The following is an 18,923-nucleotide window of genomic DNA, read 5'->3' on the forward strand; positions in this document are numbered from 1 at the left end:
AGCTCTTGAAGTTAAAGATAATTTATAATTAGCTCCAAAATTGCTGCCACTTTGAAGAGTTTATGTAAAATATCCTTTTCGGTATATATGTACAAAACTATAAAAACTCTATTACTATGCACCTAATCGAATAATATAACATGCTTCCATTTTACTTCAACTGTCATGCCTATCAGCCATATGTCCCTACAATACCCAGTTCTTTATCAAAGAGCAGAAAAGACCGGGGCACCCCGTCTAAAACCTGCCACCGGTTCCCGACTCACACAATAATATACATGTACACAAACGTGCACGCTGAGCTGTCATGTCACAAACAGTAGCTGACAGTTGTACCCTTCACGTGAATTGAAATGTTGCCCAGCAATGGTGGATAGGGGCCGGCCAATGGCGGCTTAGATATATCCTCTCCACTCGAACTAACACGCTGCATTGGCGGGAAATATGCCCGCGCATAAAATTATGTGAGGCGACAACGGTCTAGCCACTCCTCAAGGACTGCCTGCCGAGGATCCGCATCAAGGTGCTTTATTCTATATCTATAGTCAGTTGCGCGAGGTAAACGGTTTGTACCTAAGCTCGGATTTTTTTCGTGGAGTCAACATATTTTTTGAGTGTTGTTATTGCAGGTACTGTTACGGCAATAGTGAAAATCCACTACTTAGTGACTTTCGATGGAAAATCTGTTGGAAATTGTTTTTCGGAAAATACTTGCATAGGTTAGAAAGTGCGTTTTCGTAAAACATTTTAGTGCATCCAGCATAGTGACTTCATTAGTGGAAAAATGATCATGATGGACGTTACAAGTATGTACGGTCAATCGTCGGCGCCATCCTACAATTCGTCGGATACGAACTATTATAATAATTATGGAAATTCCTCTAGTGATCATTCTATGGCTCCTCACCATCAATATTCTGGAGGGCCTGTTGGTGGCTATCCTGGTGCGGTTGGGTATCATGGAGGTAGTTTGTATGATGAGGCTACCTACCTTTATGGTAAGAAATCTGTCATACAAAATTATGAGTTTAGTTCTTTTGAACCTACAGTTTAACCTGGCGAGTGGTTCCAAGCCCGCGATTATGACCATCCATTAATTAAGTGAACAAATTTAATTTATATAAGAATAACATATTAAGTATTGTAAACGAAACAAATATTTAACCTTAGACTTTCTTTCCTAATCTGTATTGACTTCTATTGACTTAATCTAAGTATATCAGGGATATCTCGATTATGATCACGTAGATCTAAAAAATAATAAGGTTATTACTATGCTCCAGACAATTTCTCCGTCGATTTTTAACCTAATTGAGATTATTTGAATTTAAGCTTACTTCATCAGTATGTGTAGTAGAATTAATATTAAAGTACTCAAGTCAGTCGTTGCGTGACTTTTCATCTTTTGTTTTTTAAGTCCACTTGGGAGAACAAACAGCTTTACAAGCAAACGCGCACTTAAAAAAAATAAGTTGTCGATGGTGTCTTATTCCTGCTTTAATTATAATGCCAGAATCAGGACATTCCCTCCATTCATAGAAAACAGGACAGGTTCTTTAAAACCGCAAGATTCTATCTTTAATAGTAAGGGACTCTGCAATTACAACCAAAATGGGACAAAGTGTACAGTATTTAAAAAAATGTAAAGTGAAATATTCACATCAAACGAAATAATTATCGACACGTGCTAATGTTACGATAATATTGAGTGAAATAAAACCTGCTCGGTTTAGTTTAGATTTTAATATAAATAAATTCCTAGATACATTTTTTAAAATTAATTGGTAGAAATAGGGTCAAATATTTTAACCTCACATCCCTATAATATTCTTTTTATGCCCGAATTTGAAAAGTCTTGAAGCATGGCTTCCCGCAAGTTAAGCAACTAAATTTTACTATTTATATATTATTTGGGTAAATTCGAATCGAAAGTTTGCTATTAATATGGATCCGCAAATCCTTCCATATCTAAACTAATAGTGCTATTAAGACGAAAACTACAATATTGTTGGAGAATTATTTTACTTCACAAAAATTAATACTCTTTATAAAAAACCCGTTCACAGTAAAGTATCTAGGTATCTTTATTAAAATAAGTATAGCCTAGCCCATTTAATAATGTGACTGATAGGTTTCTTAATATCATGCGTGGTTATTACTTAGATCTACTAAGTCTACCTTACTTATCTACTATTATTACTTAGAAATTACTTACTAATATATAGTTTCTCCCCAAACACGAAACTTATGATATGTCCTTAGAACATTGAAAGGCCTTTCAATGTTCTCTCTTGCAGCGGAGAGGCTAGAAAACCCTATTACCTAAATTTTAAAAAAATATCTCGATAAAGAATATTTGCAGACCCATGTCTGCATCAAATTTACCTAAAGAACTCGTAGTGAAATTTTGTCCCATACCACACGGAATACCTTGTAGAATATCGATCACCTAAGGCAGAATTGAGTCAGATTGTCATTCTAGGATTTACTTCGGAATTATAGACAAATGTATATTTCCGTGCACCTTACAATAATTTAAAAAATGTTGCTTTATAGAATTGTTATTTTCCTGTTCCCAGAATCTTCTATTTATAAGATAAAATAGAAAATAAAAAAAAGGGAAACTTTGGGAATAAACTGTCCTATTTTACATTATAATGCAGATAAAAAGGTGTTTTCAAAGAAGAATAATATAAAATGTATTTAAATATTTTTAATATACAGGGTGTCCAAGATACCCTGATAATCTTGAAAAATAAAATGTTTAGTCAAAAACGGACAAACACGTCAAATTTAATATTGAGGAGGATGTTTATTGACAGAAATTGCATTTCTCTGGTGTCATCCCCTCCTTCATGTAATTTTTTTTAAAATGAGAATAGGCGTTGAGTGATACCTTGAATTAAAAAAATAAACCTTACTTTAAATGAAAAAAATCAAAAGTATCAACACCTATTTTATTAAATGTGGAAAATGATCTTCGTTGACCCCAATACAAAAATACAATTAGAAAAAATACAAGTGAGGCTTTACGGCAAAGACTTTGGTTGTTAGATGACCCCATAAAAAATACAAAAGTTTAAGATCGGGAGATCTAGCAGGCCATTCTAAGGTACCTCTCCAGCGAATTTATCGTCCAGGAAATACGTCGTTCAAAAAATGACAAACGGCAGCAGCATAATGAGGTGATGTCTCGTCTTGTTGAAAGATCAGTTCATTTTCGAGAAGGTTGTCATCTTGTTCAAGTAACTCAGTTATTCTGGGGTTTATGGCGTCCTGCAGAAGTTCCATGTAATTTACAGCATTAAGATTTGGATTAATATAAAAAGATCCACAATATGATTTCTCAGGATACCAGCCTATACATTAAGTTTTTGAGGTCGCTGCGCATGTGTTTGTCGAAATAAATGAGGATTAGTGTCCCTCCAGCATCGACAGTTGTGTCTATTAACTTCACCATGTAAAAAAGGAGCATTCGTCCGAGAACAAACATTGTACAGCAAATTTCTCTTACGATTTAACGTGTGTGTAATTTTAAAATTTTGTGAACGGTACTTTTAGATACACCGGTAGCATTTTTTCGAGCAGACGTATTATGTTCCATCTCAACATGACCCAACACTGCAATTTCTACCACTTTATTTCTCACTGGATAACATTTTATCTGTTTTGTACTATCAATACCACCAGGACTAGATTAGAAAAATACTTCGTGCTAGTGTTGTTATTACTTACTTCAACGAAACACAGATGCCAAAATAAAAATAACTAAACCAACGAAAGCGTGGAAATATGCAGATATTTACTGCAAATTTTGACGAGTTTGCCAAAATAACTTGAATTTTCGGAAAGTATTTTTTTTCTTGATTAGAGATAACATCTGGATAATTAAAAAAAAAAGAAACGAAAACGAAACAAAATTGCAAGATTTAAACTTTTCAAAAAGAATGTCAGCCACGTTTATTCATATTTCTTGAGAACGAACTGATAAAATAAAAAAAATAAAAATAGGGCTATGTAGAGAATAAAATTACCTTTAACACAAGGTATACCACTCGACCCCTATTCCCCTTTAAAAAAATGACATGGGGGCTCTGGGGGGTTGACAGTTAAGGGATGACGTCAGAAAAACGCAATATCTATCAATAAATGTCTTCCTCGATATTAAATTTTATGTGTTTTGCCGTTTTTGGCTAAACAGTTTATTTCTTAAGATTTTCAGAGTATATACTGTTTTGTCTCGGACACCCTGTATTTTTTAAACAAATAATTGATCTGTTATCTTAGTAATTTAACTTATTTTTGCACGTTAAATTACCTGAAAATGATTTAAAAAAAAAATCAGCCATTTTAGAACTTGTTAAGCGAAGCAGAAAAAATAAAAAGGATAGTAAAAAAAGCTAGGAAAATATATAGACCAATAAGCAACACGTGTCGGCAAGTACTTACCATCCTTGGAATGGAGAAAAAATATTGACCAGCCTAAAGACTTCTAAATTTACCGATGGATTATGGTCTAACTTTGTAGAAAAATATGATAAAACTGAACTATTGCAATTGAAAATAAATTTCGACGGTTCAATATTCTTTTATTTTTAAATGATACTTGTAGATTAAAATTAAAATGTTTTTAATCATGTATCTTAAATTCGAGTTAAATAAATCGCTTTTACACATTTAGGCATATTTATAATTTTAATGTTTTTTTTAGATTTAATTTAACCATTATCAAATTTAGTAAAATAAATAGACTTAGATGATGGAAAAACTAAAGAGCACGTAAGATTCTGTTAAGCGCCAAAAAGCTTGCAAGGTATTTGTAATTAAAATTACTTTACACTCTTAACAAAAATGTTTATTTTTATCATATTTATAAATTTTAATATTTTAATAACACTCATTGAATATCTTATAAAGAGCTGAATTTTTTAATAAATGAAAGTTTATATGAAGTTATGTTTTCTACCAGATATAATAATGGCTGCTATAACTAAGTTAAGCCACTACCAATTTGCTCATCAATTGAGTTTAATAGTTTAATGATTATTCTTCAGGATAAAGATAAATCAATCCTAGACACGATGATACCTTAATACATTTTAAAAGTTTTTTAGCCGAATAGGCTATAATCGAAATACTATGGTTTTCAATTGTGTTAGACTGAGGGATCTCATTGAGAATTTGCTATTCTACTAGACGTCTCCGTTTAATTAAGTGATGAAGAACAACATGATTGACTATCCGTGGCATAGTAATTTATATATATTTCAGGGGTATATATTGTTTAGAACCCATAGCATTTGGTTATTAACTTATTCAAGCAAGCTAAACGAAAAGAGTTATCTGAATTTGACAGAACTAGAATTACTATTCTCTGGTTAAGGGGTATTTGAAACATGGCTAGCAAGATGATAAGCCCCTATGAAGAGACTAGTAGACTGCAAAGTAGTCCTTGAAGTGCGTTTTTCGGTTTTCCTTATGTCAACACGATTCGAGAATAATGCTATATTGCTCCAGAAATCGATCTTTGTGCCCTAAGATAGGATTTCTAGAGAGGCCATGATCATCAGACGGCCCAAAAGGCTTTTAACATTTGGTTTGTTAACAGCTTATGAACTTGAGCTTGTGGGCGTGAGTTCATCAAAACTGGCATTTAGCAGATTAAAGTAATAATCTCGGTTTGCGGTAGCGAGGTCTGATTACCGCTGGAAGGTTTGGAGGGACACGGAAAAAATGTAACTTAACTATCGAATAATTAGCGATTATAGAAGATGTCCCGGAAAATGTGGGAAATCGCTCGGATTCAAGTAGAAAATAAAAAAATAATATGGAACTTTCCTATTAAAAAATTTCCTATAGACCCGCCCGTTGAAGATACCGCCCCTTAAAAACGCCGCTGGAAATCGGTTTTTGTTGAATAACTTTTAAAGTAATAAAAGTAAGTTAATAAAAAATTTTTCGTGATTAACATCACTAAGGACCTCTTAAAACGGAGTCCTGAAAATACATTTACCATGTTTATTTTACCAGGGGCGAACTAGGTTGTACATTGTAATGCTTAAACTTTTAACCTTTAAATCTAGAGACTCTTAAATAATAAATATGGAAGCTTCAATCTTAAACTAAAGAAAAAGGACACTTGTTCATTATCGATAAAATGAACTCTTTTGAAAGAAAAATTAAGGAATCTAATTAATAAGAACCATATTATGTTCTTTTTTTCCGCGACGCGGCAGTTATTCAAACAATGACATTGATTTTGCCTCTTTTTATCGACATTGTTTTTTTTCTAAACGCACCATTTTAGCAAATGTTTCAATGGTACCTACCTACACAATAGAGAAATACCTATCTTTCAAAACTTGCCATCTTTCACGTTGTTAATACATTAATCTTTTATTTCGATAATAGTTTATCATTTCTTGGATTTCTTCGTGAATTTAATTTGAATTAAGTCGAAATATGGAATTCACGTTTATTGAGTATGCAGATATCTATCTTGTGTATGGTCTTGCGTCTTGTCATTGGAAGTATAAAGGTTGTATGAAGCGATATTTCCTAATCGCACTATTCTAAATCAAAAGACATTTCAATAGATTGATCAACGTCTAAGGAAAACGATAGGCGATATTATTGACTTTATTGTAATTTAAGGAAGTTTTGGGAAAAAAGTTCTAAAGCTGGTCAGATGAGAACATTACGTATTGTACAATTGAAGAAAAATATTTTGGATGCTGTAGCTGATACTCCTTCAACGAGCACTCGAAAATTAGCAGCTCGGCTTAATAATACATTATAATAATACACCAAAAACAATAATATATAAAATACTTCTGTTGAAACAGCTGTTATACTCTTATCATCTACAGAAAGTGCATGAACTAACTCCTGAAGATTTTCTCCGTAGAATACAGTTCGCGAACTGGCTTTTAAATCAGTAGCAAACTAATCCAAACTTCGTTTCTTTAGCATTATTCGTTTTACCGATAAATCAGGGTTTATCAAAAATGGTATTGTGAATTTACATAACTCGCATTTATGAGCTGATGAAAATCTTCATGCCGATCTTGTTTCTTATCATCAATATCAGTTCCAATCAATTAATATCTGGGCAGGAATCATTGGTAATTTTTTGATTAGGCCATTCGTATTATCGCCACGATTGAATGGAGAATTTTATTTGGAGTTCTTTCAAACAATCTTCTGGATTTAATAGAGCATTTGCCACTTGCAATTCGCCAAAATGTATTTTATGCATAATGGAGCCCCACCTCATTTCAGCGTTGCTGTAAGGAACCACCTAAATAACTTTCTCCAAACCGTTGTATAAATAGAGGAGGATACATTGGCTGGCCTCCTCGGTTTCCCGATCTAACGCCATTGGATTTTTACCTATGGCGTCACCTCAAAACCTTGGTGTATTCAACTCCTATTGATACTTGGGAGGAAATTTTATAGAGAATTACTCATTGTGATGTGATAAGGAACAATCCAGAGTTGTGGCGACTAGAGCAGTCCACGATTTGTTGTTGAACCTTCTTATGATGTTTTTAATTAATTGTTTCTAATTATTAGCTTCTTTATTTATTACATTCTTTTTTTAGGTTGTTTTTTCGTTTCAAGAGAAACATGGGTTTACATTTTCCTAAACAATTTCGTTAAGGTGTCTTTCTAAGAACTCAAACATGGTTTCTAAGAACTTAAACATGGTGTTTTCCAAATTGTTAAATAGTAGATAGTACGATAGTAGTATAAAAAAGCAAAATATATAAAGCTTAATTTATGCTTGCTTGTAAGTAACTCTAAAATATATTTTCGAAATGTATATGCTTCAGCTCTAATTGCAAAAAAATATGAGTTTTCTTAAACACGTTTATTTACTAATATTATTACATCAACTTGGTAATAGTTAAGTACACTGCTCAGACTTTCACATTCAATGATTAAAAGATTTTAAAAGATTAAAGTTTTAATTTTTTCTCGATTTTTCTTCGTGTAAATTATTCAAATTCAAAACGTTTATTTGCCAATATCAAAAATTACAAAACAAATGTGCATATGATGTAGTAACCCTTAAAAGTACCTCTGCAAGAGGCACTCTTAAGTGATACATCTTTTAAAAAAAGCAAACATGATAAAAACTAACCAAAAAAAATCCTTACGTAAAAATAATTCTTGAAATTCATTTTAATTTATGAGAGCTTGAATTAAAAAAAAATACAATTTATTTACATTTATGTACAGAGGGCAGGGGCAGACAGCGACTTAATCAGGGAAGCGCAGGAGAGGAAACACATCTAATGTGTATAAATATATATAATATGCTACAGGCATATCTTACTAAATGCGAAACAAAAATGTACGTGTAGACTTGACCCACTCCATGTCCATGATGGTCTTAGCCGATGTAACAAGTGGGAAGATTTACTTGGAAAATTTGATGTAACACACAATGCGCATACTATACTCCAAGTTACTAATTAATTTGGTTCAATGTTTTTTATATAAGAAATATGACGTACTTTCCGATCTAATTAGTGTTGGTTTACACACTCTTAAATTAAGTAATTATTGTTTTGAGTTTTGCTAATTTATTAAACAAATTTCTTCGCAAAAAAAATCGATTTTATGATGTAAGTGTTATAGATAAGACGGATGGTGCTGTTTAATATTTACAAGTGTCACTATTATAAGGATATAAGGATGGTATATTACATATACTTAATATTTCTTAGGCAGTCTGAATATTAATTTTTTCTGGATATTTTGTACGGTTTTCCACGAAATATTTTCATCACTTAAGTACTTTATTGCACTGTTTCTCACACAATGCCTAAATGTGGGTTCCAGGGTTATGATTATTAGCCTTTATTAGGGCACGCAAAGAAAACGCAGCTTTATATCGTTAAACCCAGCTTTAGTATTGAAAGATAAATCAATGTCATAATTGACAACTAATTAAATCTATAACCTCAATTCAAAAAAAATAAATACTAAGACAGTAATGCTCTAATACTTAAATTATAATTATGAAATTTAAAATTATGAGAAAGAAAATAAAGTAAAATTTAGCACTTAATACTTATTCAATTGTACATCTGATAATACCTCGCATATACGTATATACTCAGTTCCCAATTTCAAATCAAATCAGTGATGGTGGTTATATAAACAATTTTACTAAATTGAATTTAAAATCTGTGATTATTTCTACATATTAATTCAAAAAAAAAAATAATCTATAAATTGCGACGAACCGATAAATCAATACCTGAAGAAACCAAGCCAAAAAAAGAAAAGGGGCTACCTGAAATTCTGAGTCTCTCCGACTGGTAGCAGGGCCCACCTGACTGAATGGGGCTCCTTTGTTGGCAGCTATACGTTTGGGTCAAAAGAGGCAGCAGCAGATCGACCAATTAGGATGCTTCTAGAATGTCTAGCAGGTAGTGGAAGGCAATCGGTATTAGGTGTAGCCGATTGAGAGGAATGCAGGTTCCGGAGGTGATGATTCAAGCGACTTGATGTGGTAACACGTGGAGTAGCAAGTGAGGTGGAAGCAGTAACAGTAAAAATGTAGCAAAAGCAGAAGCAGAGGATAAGCAGAAGGTACAGGAAGGCCTAAAAATGGGGACCACACATGAGGTTCGACATGGCTGTCAATTTTATGGCATTTTTGTGTGGGTAAGTAAGTTAAATTTTATAAAATTGCTCTCTGAAAAGTTGGATGCATTGATGTTCTTTTGAGTTAAACCGAAAAGCATGCAAATAAGAAATTAATTAGATGAAAAAAATAGGAAAATGACTTAGGCATGTAACATGTGCTAACTTACCGAAGATGGAATGTGGCCTTTTCTGGGGTTTATTTAACACAACAAAAACAAGGAGCCCTATAAACTCTTAAGCCTACTTAGAAAATCAGCAATTAAGCTATCCTAGCACATACTAGTAACTACAAAAAAATTAGGCTAAGATAGGGTCTACCTTTTCACATCCGCATTAAGCGAAACTATCTGTCATACTCTAGAACCAGATAAAGAATGAATCTATTAAAAATAGGATTGTCAGTTCCCTCCAAATTTTAAGGAATGCATTTATCTGTCAAGTACCTGGGTGTTGACATGCTGGGTTTAACTACTGGGTACTATCTGGTACCAACATTGGTTTAAGTAATTTGCAACTATGGAGCAATCTATAACTTGAGGCCATGGTTTAGCAACAATAATTTACAAAAACTGACAGACCAGATTGACATTAACATTCTTATCACTATTGATCCTTATGATTTGAACAAAATAAACAAATAGTTAATGTGCTCAGTATTCATTAAAATCTAAAATAGGCCAAATTGACCTGCAAGGTAAAATCAATGCAAAATCAATGGCAGTTCTTAATTCTATTCAATCAACAAAACAATGAAACAATATCCCATATTATTATTTACTTTCCTCATCCAATAATGGTTTTCCTTGCGTTTCAGATCGGGTATGTTAGGAGGGACCATCTTAACGGTATCATATCTGTGTAGTATGTATATTTATGTATGATTTTTAAATAAATTATTTTATGAAACTATGGTTGCGATTTACTTTATCTTGGTAAAAAAATTAATAAATCAATTAATATATCTGTTGGAGATTAAACCTGTAACACACCCCTCCTTCCTGAAAAGGAAGTTTACCTGAAACTTGCAATGGAAATTCAATCCCTAATAAAGAAAAACTAATCTAACTAAATAACTAATAAAAGAAATCCTAACTTGAAAATACTTAATATAATACAACATTATAAGAACCCTCAATATAACTACAAAGAAACGAATCTATTATAATAATTAATTTACGCTGACTTATAACTTAGATACTAACATTAGATTTGATCTTGAACGTTATTATCAGGTGGATGTGCCTTTAAATCTTTAGCATGCCAAACTCCACGACAGCGGCCTGTCAAGTCCGAAACTTCGTAGGACCATGGAGAGAGAATTTTGCTGATCTTGTAGGGCCCAAGATATTTAGGCGCGAACTTTGAAGTAAAGTTTTTGGCAGCATTAGAGATAACATAATTTCTCTGCCATACCTCCTGACCAAGTTGAAAACGCTCATCGCGATGCCGTAAGTTATAACGCCTACTACGTTGCTCGCAAGCCCTTTTTAGTCTTTTCTGAACATCGACAAATACCTTTTCCAATGTTTTCGATCGCAAAGTTGGATCGGAATCATTAGGGTTAGATGGAGAAATTAAAGTCGGGGTGGGACACAGAAATCGAAGTTCTCTACCAAAAATTACAAAGTTTGGGGTTAGACCCGTAACTTCGTGTCTTGCTGATCGGATTGCACAACCTGCCTTAGCCAAAATTAGATCCCACGTCCTATGATCCTCATCAACATAGCTTGAGATTATGGTTTTTAGAACACGGTGGACACGCTCTACAGGGTTAGCCTGCGGGTGGTAATTAGCAGTATAACGTATTTGGATACCATACTCTTGCATTTTATTTTGGAAAGCCCCACTACGAAACTGAGGTCCATTGTCGGCAATGATTCTATCAGGGATTCCGTAAACCAAAAGTACATGGTCCTCGAGCCATTTTAATATACTGCTGGCGGTAGCCACTCGTAAAGGAAAGAAGAGAGGATACTTACTGAACAAATCATATACTGACAATACGAAGGAATATCCAGAACGAGAACGAGGCAAGGGACCCACAAGGTCTACACTGAGGATTTGCCAAGGTCTAGTCAGGGTTGGTTGTGGACTAAGAAGGTGGCCAGAAGAGACTTTTTGAAGAGGTTTAGTCCTTAAGCAAGTGTGACATCGGGCAATATACCTAGCTACGTCACACTTCATATTTGGCCAGTAATATTTCTGTGAAATACGGGAAAGAGTCTTAAACACTCCAAGATGACCACAGGTGGGAGGATCGTGATGTGCCTTTATGACATCAGATCGTTGATTTCGTGGTACAATCTGCAACCAAGCATCGTCAGGATTATCTAAAGCGGGGTATTTTGACTTAGTGCGCTTATAGAGCTTATTATTAGAAATCCACCATAGTGGGTACTTAGATGGTTGCTCTTTAACGCGTTTTAGCATGCGGGAATACCACTTGTCGATCAGGAAAGAAGAATCGTTCGTTGACATGTCATTCAGAGGTGCTACCTCATCTACCACTGGTACCGAACGAGATAATGCATCGGGGACGATGTTGTCTTTACCCTTACGATGAACTATGTCAAAATCGTACTGTTGTAGCCTTACAGCCCATCGAGCAATGCGACCAACAGGATCTTTGATTGAATTAAGCCACTTCAGACTATAGTGGTCAGTTACCACTGTAAAATGGCTACCTTCCACATATGGTCTGAGTTTTTCGATGGCGAAAATGACAGCCAAACATTCCTTTTCTGTTGTGCTATACCGACGCTCGTTTTTGGTAAGAGACCTACTTAGGAAACAAATAGCGTGCTCTTCGTCACCTTGAACCTGATAAAGGACAGCTCCAAGTCCAAAATCGGAAGCGTCACATTGGATAATAAAAGGAAGATCAAAATCTGGACATGATAAAACCGGTGCGCTGACCAGTTTCTCTTTAATAGTATTAAAAGCATTTTCACATTCAGGACTCCATACAAACTTTACGTTCTTCATGGTCAATGAGGTCAAGGGAGATACTATCGTGGAAAAATTAGGGACAAACCTCCGATACCAAGATGCGAGTCCAACAATTCTTCTAATATCAGTAACAGTCTTGGGGGTTGGTATACGCAGAATAGCTTCAATCTTATCGGGGTCCACTAGTAGACCGGAAGAATTAACAATGTACCCCAAATATTTTAACTCGGGTTTACAAAAGGTACACTTCTCTCTGTTAAGAGTTAGACCTGCCTTAACGATCCTCTGTATGACCTCACGTAAAACACGAATATGTTCCTCGAACGATGGGGTGGAAATGATTACGTCGTCAAGATAGACGAAGACGTATGGCTCCAAGTCAACACCAATAACAGAATCGATCAGTCTTTGCCACACTGCAGGGGCATTAGTCAACCCAAAGGGCATACGGGTAAATTGGAAAAGTCCTCTAGTAGGGACTGTAAATGCAGTAAGAGGGCGAGATTCTGGTGCAATAGGTATTTGCCAATACGCGGACTTAATATCCAACGTACTAAGGAACTTGGCATCTCTTAATTTATCTAAAGTGGCAGAAACAAAAGGTATGGGATAACTGTCTTTGATGGTCACACGATTTAAAGCGCGATAATCGACACAAAAACGCCATTCGCCAGTTTTTTTCTTAACCATTACTATTGGAGATGACCAGGGTGAAATAGATGGTTCCACAATACCATTGGCAATCATTTGTTCCAATTCAGTATTGACATCCTTTTGAAGGGCACGGGAAAGAGGATAATAGCGCTGTTTGATAGGTGCTGAATTTGTCCTGATTTCTAGCTTGACCAAATTAGTACGACCCAATGTTGAACTCATGTTGGAAAAGACATCCTCGATAAGTCGGTCGAGAGTTTCTTTTTGTGTTGGAGTCAGAGTATCAACGGATTGAATTGCGGCAGTTTCGTGACAGTAGTATGGAGCAACATCTTTGAAATGCCATTCCCCAGTGTTAAGGTCAGGTATGATCCCCATACGAGTCCAAAAATCAATACCTAAGATCAAGGAATGGGGTAGGGAGGGAACAACCAAAACATCCATAAGGACTACGCGAGTGCGAAGCCTCATAGGTAAGGTCACAATTCCTTTTATTGAACATTGTTGTCCATTGGCTACAGTGCACTCAGTGGCCCCAGATTGTTTAAGGTTGCAATAAGTAGACAAAACAGACCATCCGGCAGAACCAATAATAGTTCGAGATGCTCCACTATCAAGTAAACCTAATAGTGATTTTCCAAAAATGTCTATGTGCAGATAAGGACGCTCATCACCTTTGGCATGTGCCAAGACGAAATCAAGGACGGCGGAAGTACGAACATGTTTGGATAGACTAATAGCCGATTGCGATTCAAAAGATAGGCAAGAGGGACGGCCTATGCTCTTGCCGATGCCTCGTTTTTTGAGCATGTTGGACAAGTCTTTGCACTAACGTCTCTCTTTCCGCATCGGAAACAAAAGAACGTTTTGGGCTTAGAACATTTACGAAAACGATGTCCGCTGTCACCGCAATTCCAGCAGGTTACAACAGAAGAAACTGCATCTATAGAAGTTGAATAAGCCAAATGATTATTAGGAATAATCGGCTTAACATCACTAGGCTCTGAATAAGACTCAATCGACGCTACGTGATGACTGGGTTTTCTGTAGGCAAGTTCAGGTTCTAATAGCTGTCTAATGTTTGTGGGGGGTGGGACAAATCTCTGCACTCTGGCTTCGGTCTCTTCAATTGCTCGACTTAACCTAGTCAACTCGTGAAGATCATGGATTTCATGGGTAGCAAGCCTACTTTGAATATAAGGAAGTAAATTTCGACGAATAAGATTAAGTTTGACTGATTCGGAGGGACTTTCTGAAAGTTTTCGAAATAGACTCTCCATTGCGACAATAAACGTAAGGACGCGTTCTTGTGATCCTTGGGTGCGCCTACGTATTTCATCCCACAAACCATATTCATAGTCATAAGGCCGAAAGGAATCTTTCAATTTAGTTACTAAATCATCCCAACTGGCAAATTTATTGGTACGATACCAAAGAAGGGCATCGCCAGTAAACAACTCTGGTGCAGACCGGAGTAACTGCTCCTTAAGCACACCTCGAGATAAACGTATTTCCTCAACTCTCTCTAGAAAGTCGTTAACACTAGTCTGTCCATTAAACTTAATATTCCATCGAAACACATCATGTGTATGGTATGAGGAATGCGATAGTTGTCTCGGCTCACGCCCGTAAGTTCGATTCGATGTGTCCGTCGGAGAAAAATTGACTTCTTCCAAATGACGAACTAAGTCGTTGATTGGTATGGACTGGGACAAGTTGTCTCCATGAGCAGTGGAGTTTGCTGGAGGAGATGCATGAACCACGGGGGGTCCAAAACGAACCTGTGATTGACGACTCATTGATTGAGACTCATTTGCTGAACTCACTGGATAACAGTTAATTTGACTTACAGGAGGTTGTGATATAGGATTCGAAGATATTGAGGACTTTGCATTAAGTTCATTTCCGGAAGACTGAAAGACTCTGGATCCGTCGCGCTGCATGAAACGACCATAGGAAGGTCTTGACTCAGATGTACTTGACGTTCTCTGCTGAGGATTAAAATAAGGACAACTGCTTTGAGCAAGCTCCAATAAATCCTGGAGTGGAGGTCTAGACTGTTGTGTCAAAGACGGATTGGAAGTAGTCCCATAGGGTACTGCATCGCTATGAGATTCAATCTGAGGCAACTCCCTATTAATAGCTGAATGTGCAAAGGACGTAGAAGTACCAGACTGGAAATTATTCAAATGGATCGACTGCTCTGCAACCTCGCATTGTGAAGTCGATGCGGCAGCAACATTGGAATTAACACGTTCCGCTTCAAGTTCTTCAACAGGTGTAGATTCCTCATCACTCAAAACAATTAAGTCATTTGAAACTACTAAGTTGTCTCCTGTATTTAAGGATTCATGGGATTCGTGAGATGGAGTGGCTCCTGTTACGGTAATAGCTGGTGGTTTGTTGGCATAAGAGCAAGAAGGCATGATACCTTGAGAAGCAAGATTAAGATCACCAAAAAGTTTAGTGCATGAACTTACAATCTCATTTTTTAAAACCGACTCTACTTCTGACACAGCATGGACTCGATTGATACGCTGGTACAAATGCAACAAGAGGGTATTAATCCGTTTGGATTCTCCATCACAATAATCCTTTCCGAGAGTCTTAATATCCCGTTCAATAGATATTAATTTACTGCGACAAAGGCAAAGCTCACTATCTGTGTCGAAGGCAGTGGAACTAGGAGGATCAATGTGTTTCTCTCGTTCCAACCGCAAGGACTCACGAAGACTGGTCCGTTTTTGAGCGAAAGAACCGGTTAATGGGAGACCTCGAATGTGTAACTCATATTTTAGTTCCTCACCACCTAGATAATTAACATCCATTTCAAATGTCAAAATAGAGGGACAAAAAATATATATATATTTATAGATATATTATATATAATTTAATAACGTTAATTAAATAAATAATCAAAAAAAAAAATTAAAAGGAAAATATGATTAAGTATCCAAAGGACACCCCCACCCTTTCCTAAGAAAAAAAAAATAAAAAAAAAAAGGAATCAAAGTCCAACAGCAAATACACTACGTATAAGAGCAGTTAAGACTATAGTTATATTTATCATTCAGACCTACTAATAAGAAGTAAGAATAGTCAGGTACTTCAAAAAAAATAAATAAATAAATTAAAAAAAAAACCAAAAGAAGTCTTAAAAATCAATCAAAGGTAATACCAGTAAATAAGCTTATTATACACACTTACTACAGTACTGCGCATGAACAGATTTAAAAAAAAATCAAAGAAAAAAAAAATATAAAAAAAAAACAAAATATTTAAAAACTTTTCGATTATGTTAATCACTCATAATTACTTCAACAAATAGATGTTCGCATTAAAAAAATTACATAATCAAAGTTCCAACAATTTATCTAAAGCAAATCAAACTATAATAAAAGAAAATGAAAAAGAAAATATATATCTCTATGATACTTTATAAAGTACTACTTCTTCTCGACAATACCTCTATTCAAGAATTTAAAAAAAATATTTTTCCTTTTCTTCCCTTTTCTTTCCTTTTCCTTTCCCTTTCTTTTTTCACCTTCACACCACCCTGTAATCCTATAACACTTGAATCATTTATCCTTCCCTACAACACCTGAAGATATTTCCTTGGTTTTTGGTAACTGGTCACCAACTTAAATAAAATGTATTGATAATTCTCTCTTTTTTTTTTAATGAGAAGAAACACTGAACTGATGACAAAGTCAAAAAAAATAAGAATGGTAAAGTCAACCTTCTAAAACAACTAATCAAAATTAACTGCTAATGTTTAATATAATCAAAAGCCATTAGAAAAAAAAAATTGGTAAAGCATGAACTGACACGTTGGGCGCCAAATTTATTGCACTGTTTCTCACACAATGCCTAAATGTGGGTTCCAGGGTTATGATTATTAGCCTTTATTAGGGCACGCAAAGAAAACGCAGCTTTATATCGTTAAACCCAGCTTTAGTATTGAAAGATAAATCAATGTCATAATTGACAACTAATTAAATCTATAACCTCAATTCAAAAAAAATAAATACTAAGACAGTAATGCTCTAATACTTAAATTATAATTATGAAATTTAAAATTATGAGAAAGAAAATAAAGTAAAATTTAGCACTTAATACTTATTCAATTGTACATCTGATAATACCTCGCATATACGTATATACTCAGTTCCCAATTTCAAATCAAATCAGTGATGGTGGTTATATAAACAATTTTACTAAATTGAATTTAAAATCTGTGATTATTTCTACATATTAATTCAAAAAAAAAAATAATCTATAAATTGCGACGAACCGATAAATCAATACCTGAAGAAACCAAGCCAAAAAAAGAAAAGGGGCTACCTGAAATTCTGAGTCTCTCCGACTGGTAGCAGGGCCCACCTGACTGAATGGGGCTCCTTTGTTGGCAGCTATACGTTTGGGTCAAAAGAGGCAGCAGCAGATCGACCAATTAGGATGCTTCTAGAATGTCTAGCAGGTAGTGGAAGGCAATCGGTATTAGGTGTAGCCGATTGAGAGGAATGCAGGTTCCGGAGGTGATGATTCAAGCGACTTGATGTGGTAACACGTGGAGTAGCAAGTGAGGTGGAAGCAGTAACAGTAAAAATGTAGCAAAAGCAGAAGCAGAGGATAAGCAGAAGGTACAGGAAGGCCTAAAAATGGGGACCACACATGAGGTTCGACATGGCTGTCAATTTTATGGCATTTTTGTGTGGGTAAGTAAGTTAAATTTTATAAAATTGCTCTCTGAAAAGTTGGATGCATTGATGTTCTTTTGAGTTAAACCGAAAAGCATGCAAATAAGAAATTAATTAGATGAAAAAAATAGGAAAATGACTTAGGCATGTAACATGTGCTAACTTACCGAAGATGGAATGTGGCCTTTTCTGGGGTTTACTTAACACAACAAAAACAAGGAGCCCTATAAACTCTTAAGCCTACTTAGAAAATCAGCAATTAAGCTATCCTAGCACATACTAGTAACTACAAAAAAATTAGGCTAAGATAGGGTCTACCTTTTCACATCCGCATTAAGCGAAACTATCTGTCATACTCTAGAACCAGATAAAGAATGAATCTATTAAAAATAGGATTGTCAGTTCCCTCCAAATTTTAAGGAATGCATTTATCTGTCAAGTACCTGGGTGTTGACATGCTGGGTTTAACTACTGGGTACTATCTGGTACCAACATTGGTTTAAGTAATTTGCAACTATGGAGCAATCTATAACTTGAGGCCATGGTTTAGCAACAATAATTTACAAAAACTGACAGACCAGATTGACATTAACATTCTTATCACTATTGATCCTTATGATTTGAACAAAATAAACAAATAGTTAATGTGCTCAGTATTCATTAAAATCTAAAATAGGCCAAATTGACCTGCAAGGTAAAATCAATGCAAAATCAATGGCAGTTCTTAATTCTATTCAATCAACAAAACAATGAAACAATATCCCATATTATTATTTACTTTCCTCATCCAATAATGGTTTTCCTTGCGTTTCAGATCGGGTATGTTAGGAGGGACCATCTTAACGGTATCATATCTGTGTAGTATGTATATTTATGTATGATTTTTAAATAAATTATTTTATGAAACTATGGTTGCGATTTACTTTATCTTGGTAAAAAAATTAATAAATCAATTAA

At 35.0% G+C, this 18,923-nt stretch overlaps 1 protein-coding gene and 1 long non-coding RNA gene across 3 annotated transcripts in view; both read left to right on the forward strand.

Annotated features, from left to right (window-relative positions):
* Positions 1-533: 533 nt before the first annotated feature.
* The window catches only part of LOC126735894 (homeobox protein Hox-A1-like), a 100,050-nt gene continuing 81,660 nt past the window's right edge, over positions 534-18,923 (forward strand). Inside the window, exon 1 of the mRNA XM_050440002.1 lies at positions 534-998. Within this exon, the coding sequence (XP_050295959.1) occupies positions 785-998 (214 nt within the window). The 5' untranslated portion in view covers positions 534-784. The remainder of the gene's footprint in view (positions 999-18,923) is intronic.
* Positions 8,963-18,875, forward strand: LOC126735897 (uncharacterized). 2 transcript variants are annotated; one of them, XR_007660538.1, is made up of 2 exons: positions 8,963-9,681; positions 18,781-18,875. It is a non-coding gene; the product is annotated as an uncharacterized LOC126735897 (long non-coding RNA). The 2 variants fall into 2 exon arrangements; XR_007660537.1 differs by lacking the exon at positions 8,963-9,681 and adding an exon at positions 16,876-17,984.

Source organism: Anthonomus grandis, chromosome 5 (genome assembly GCF_022605725.1).
Source record: "Anthonomus grandis grandis chromosome 5, icAntGran1.3, whole genome shotgun sequence".
Lineage (NCBI taxonomy): Eukaryota > Metazoa > Arthropoda > Insecta > Coleoptera > Curculionidae > Anthonomus > Anthonomus grandis.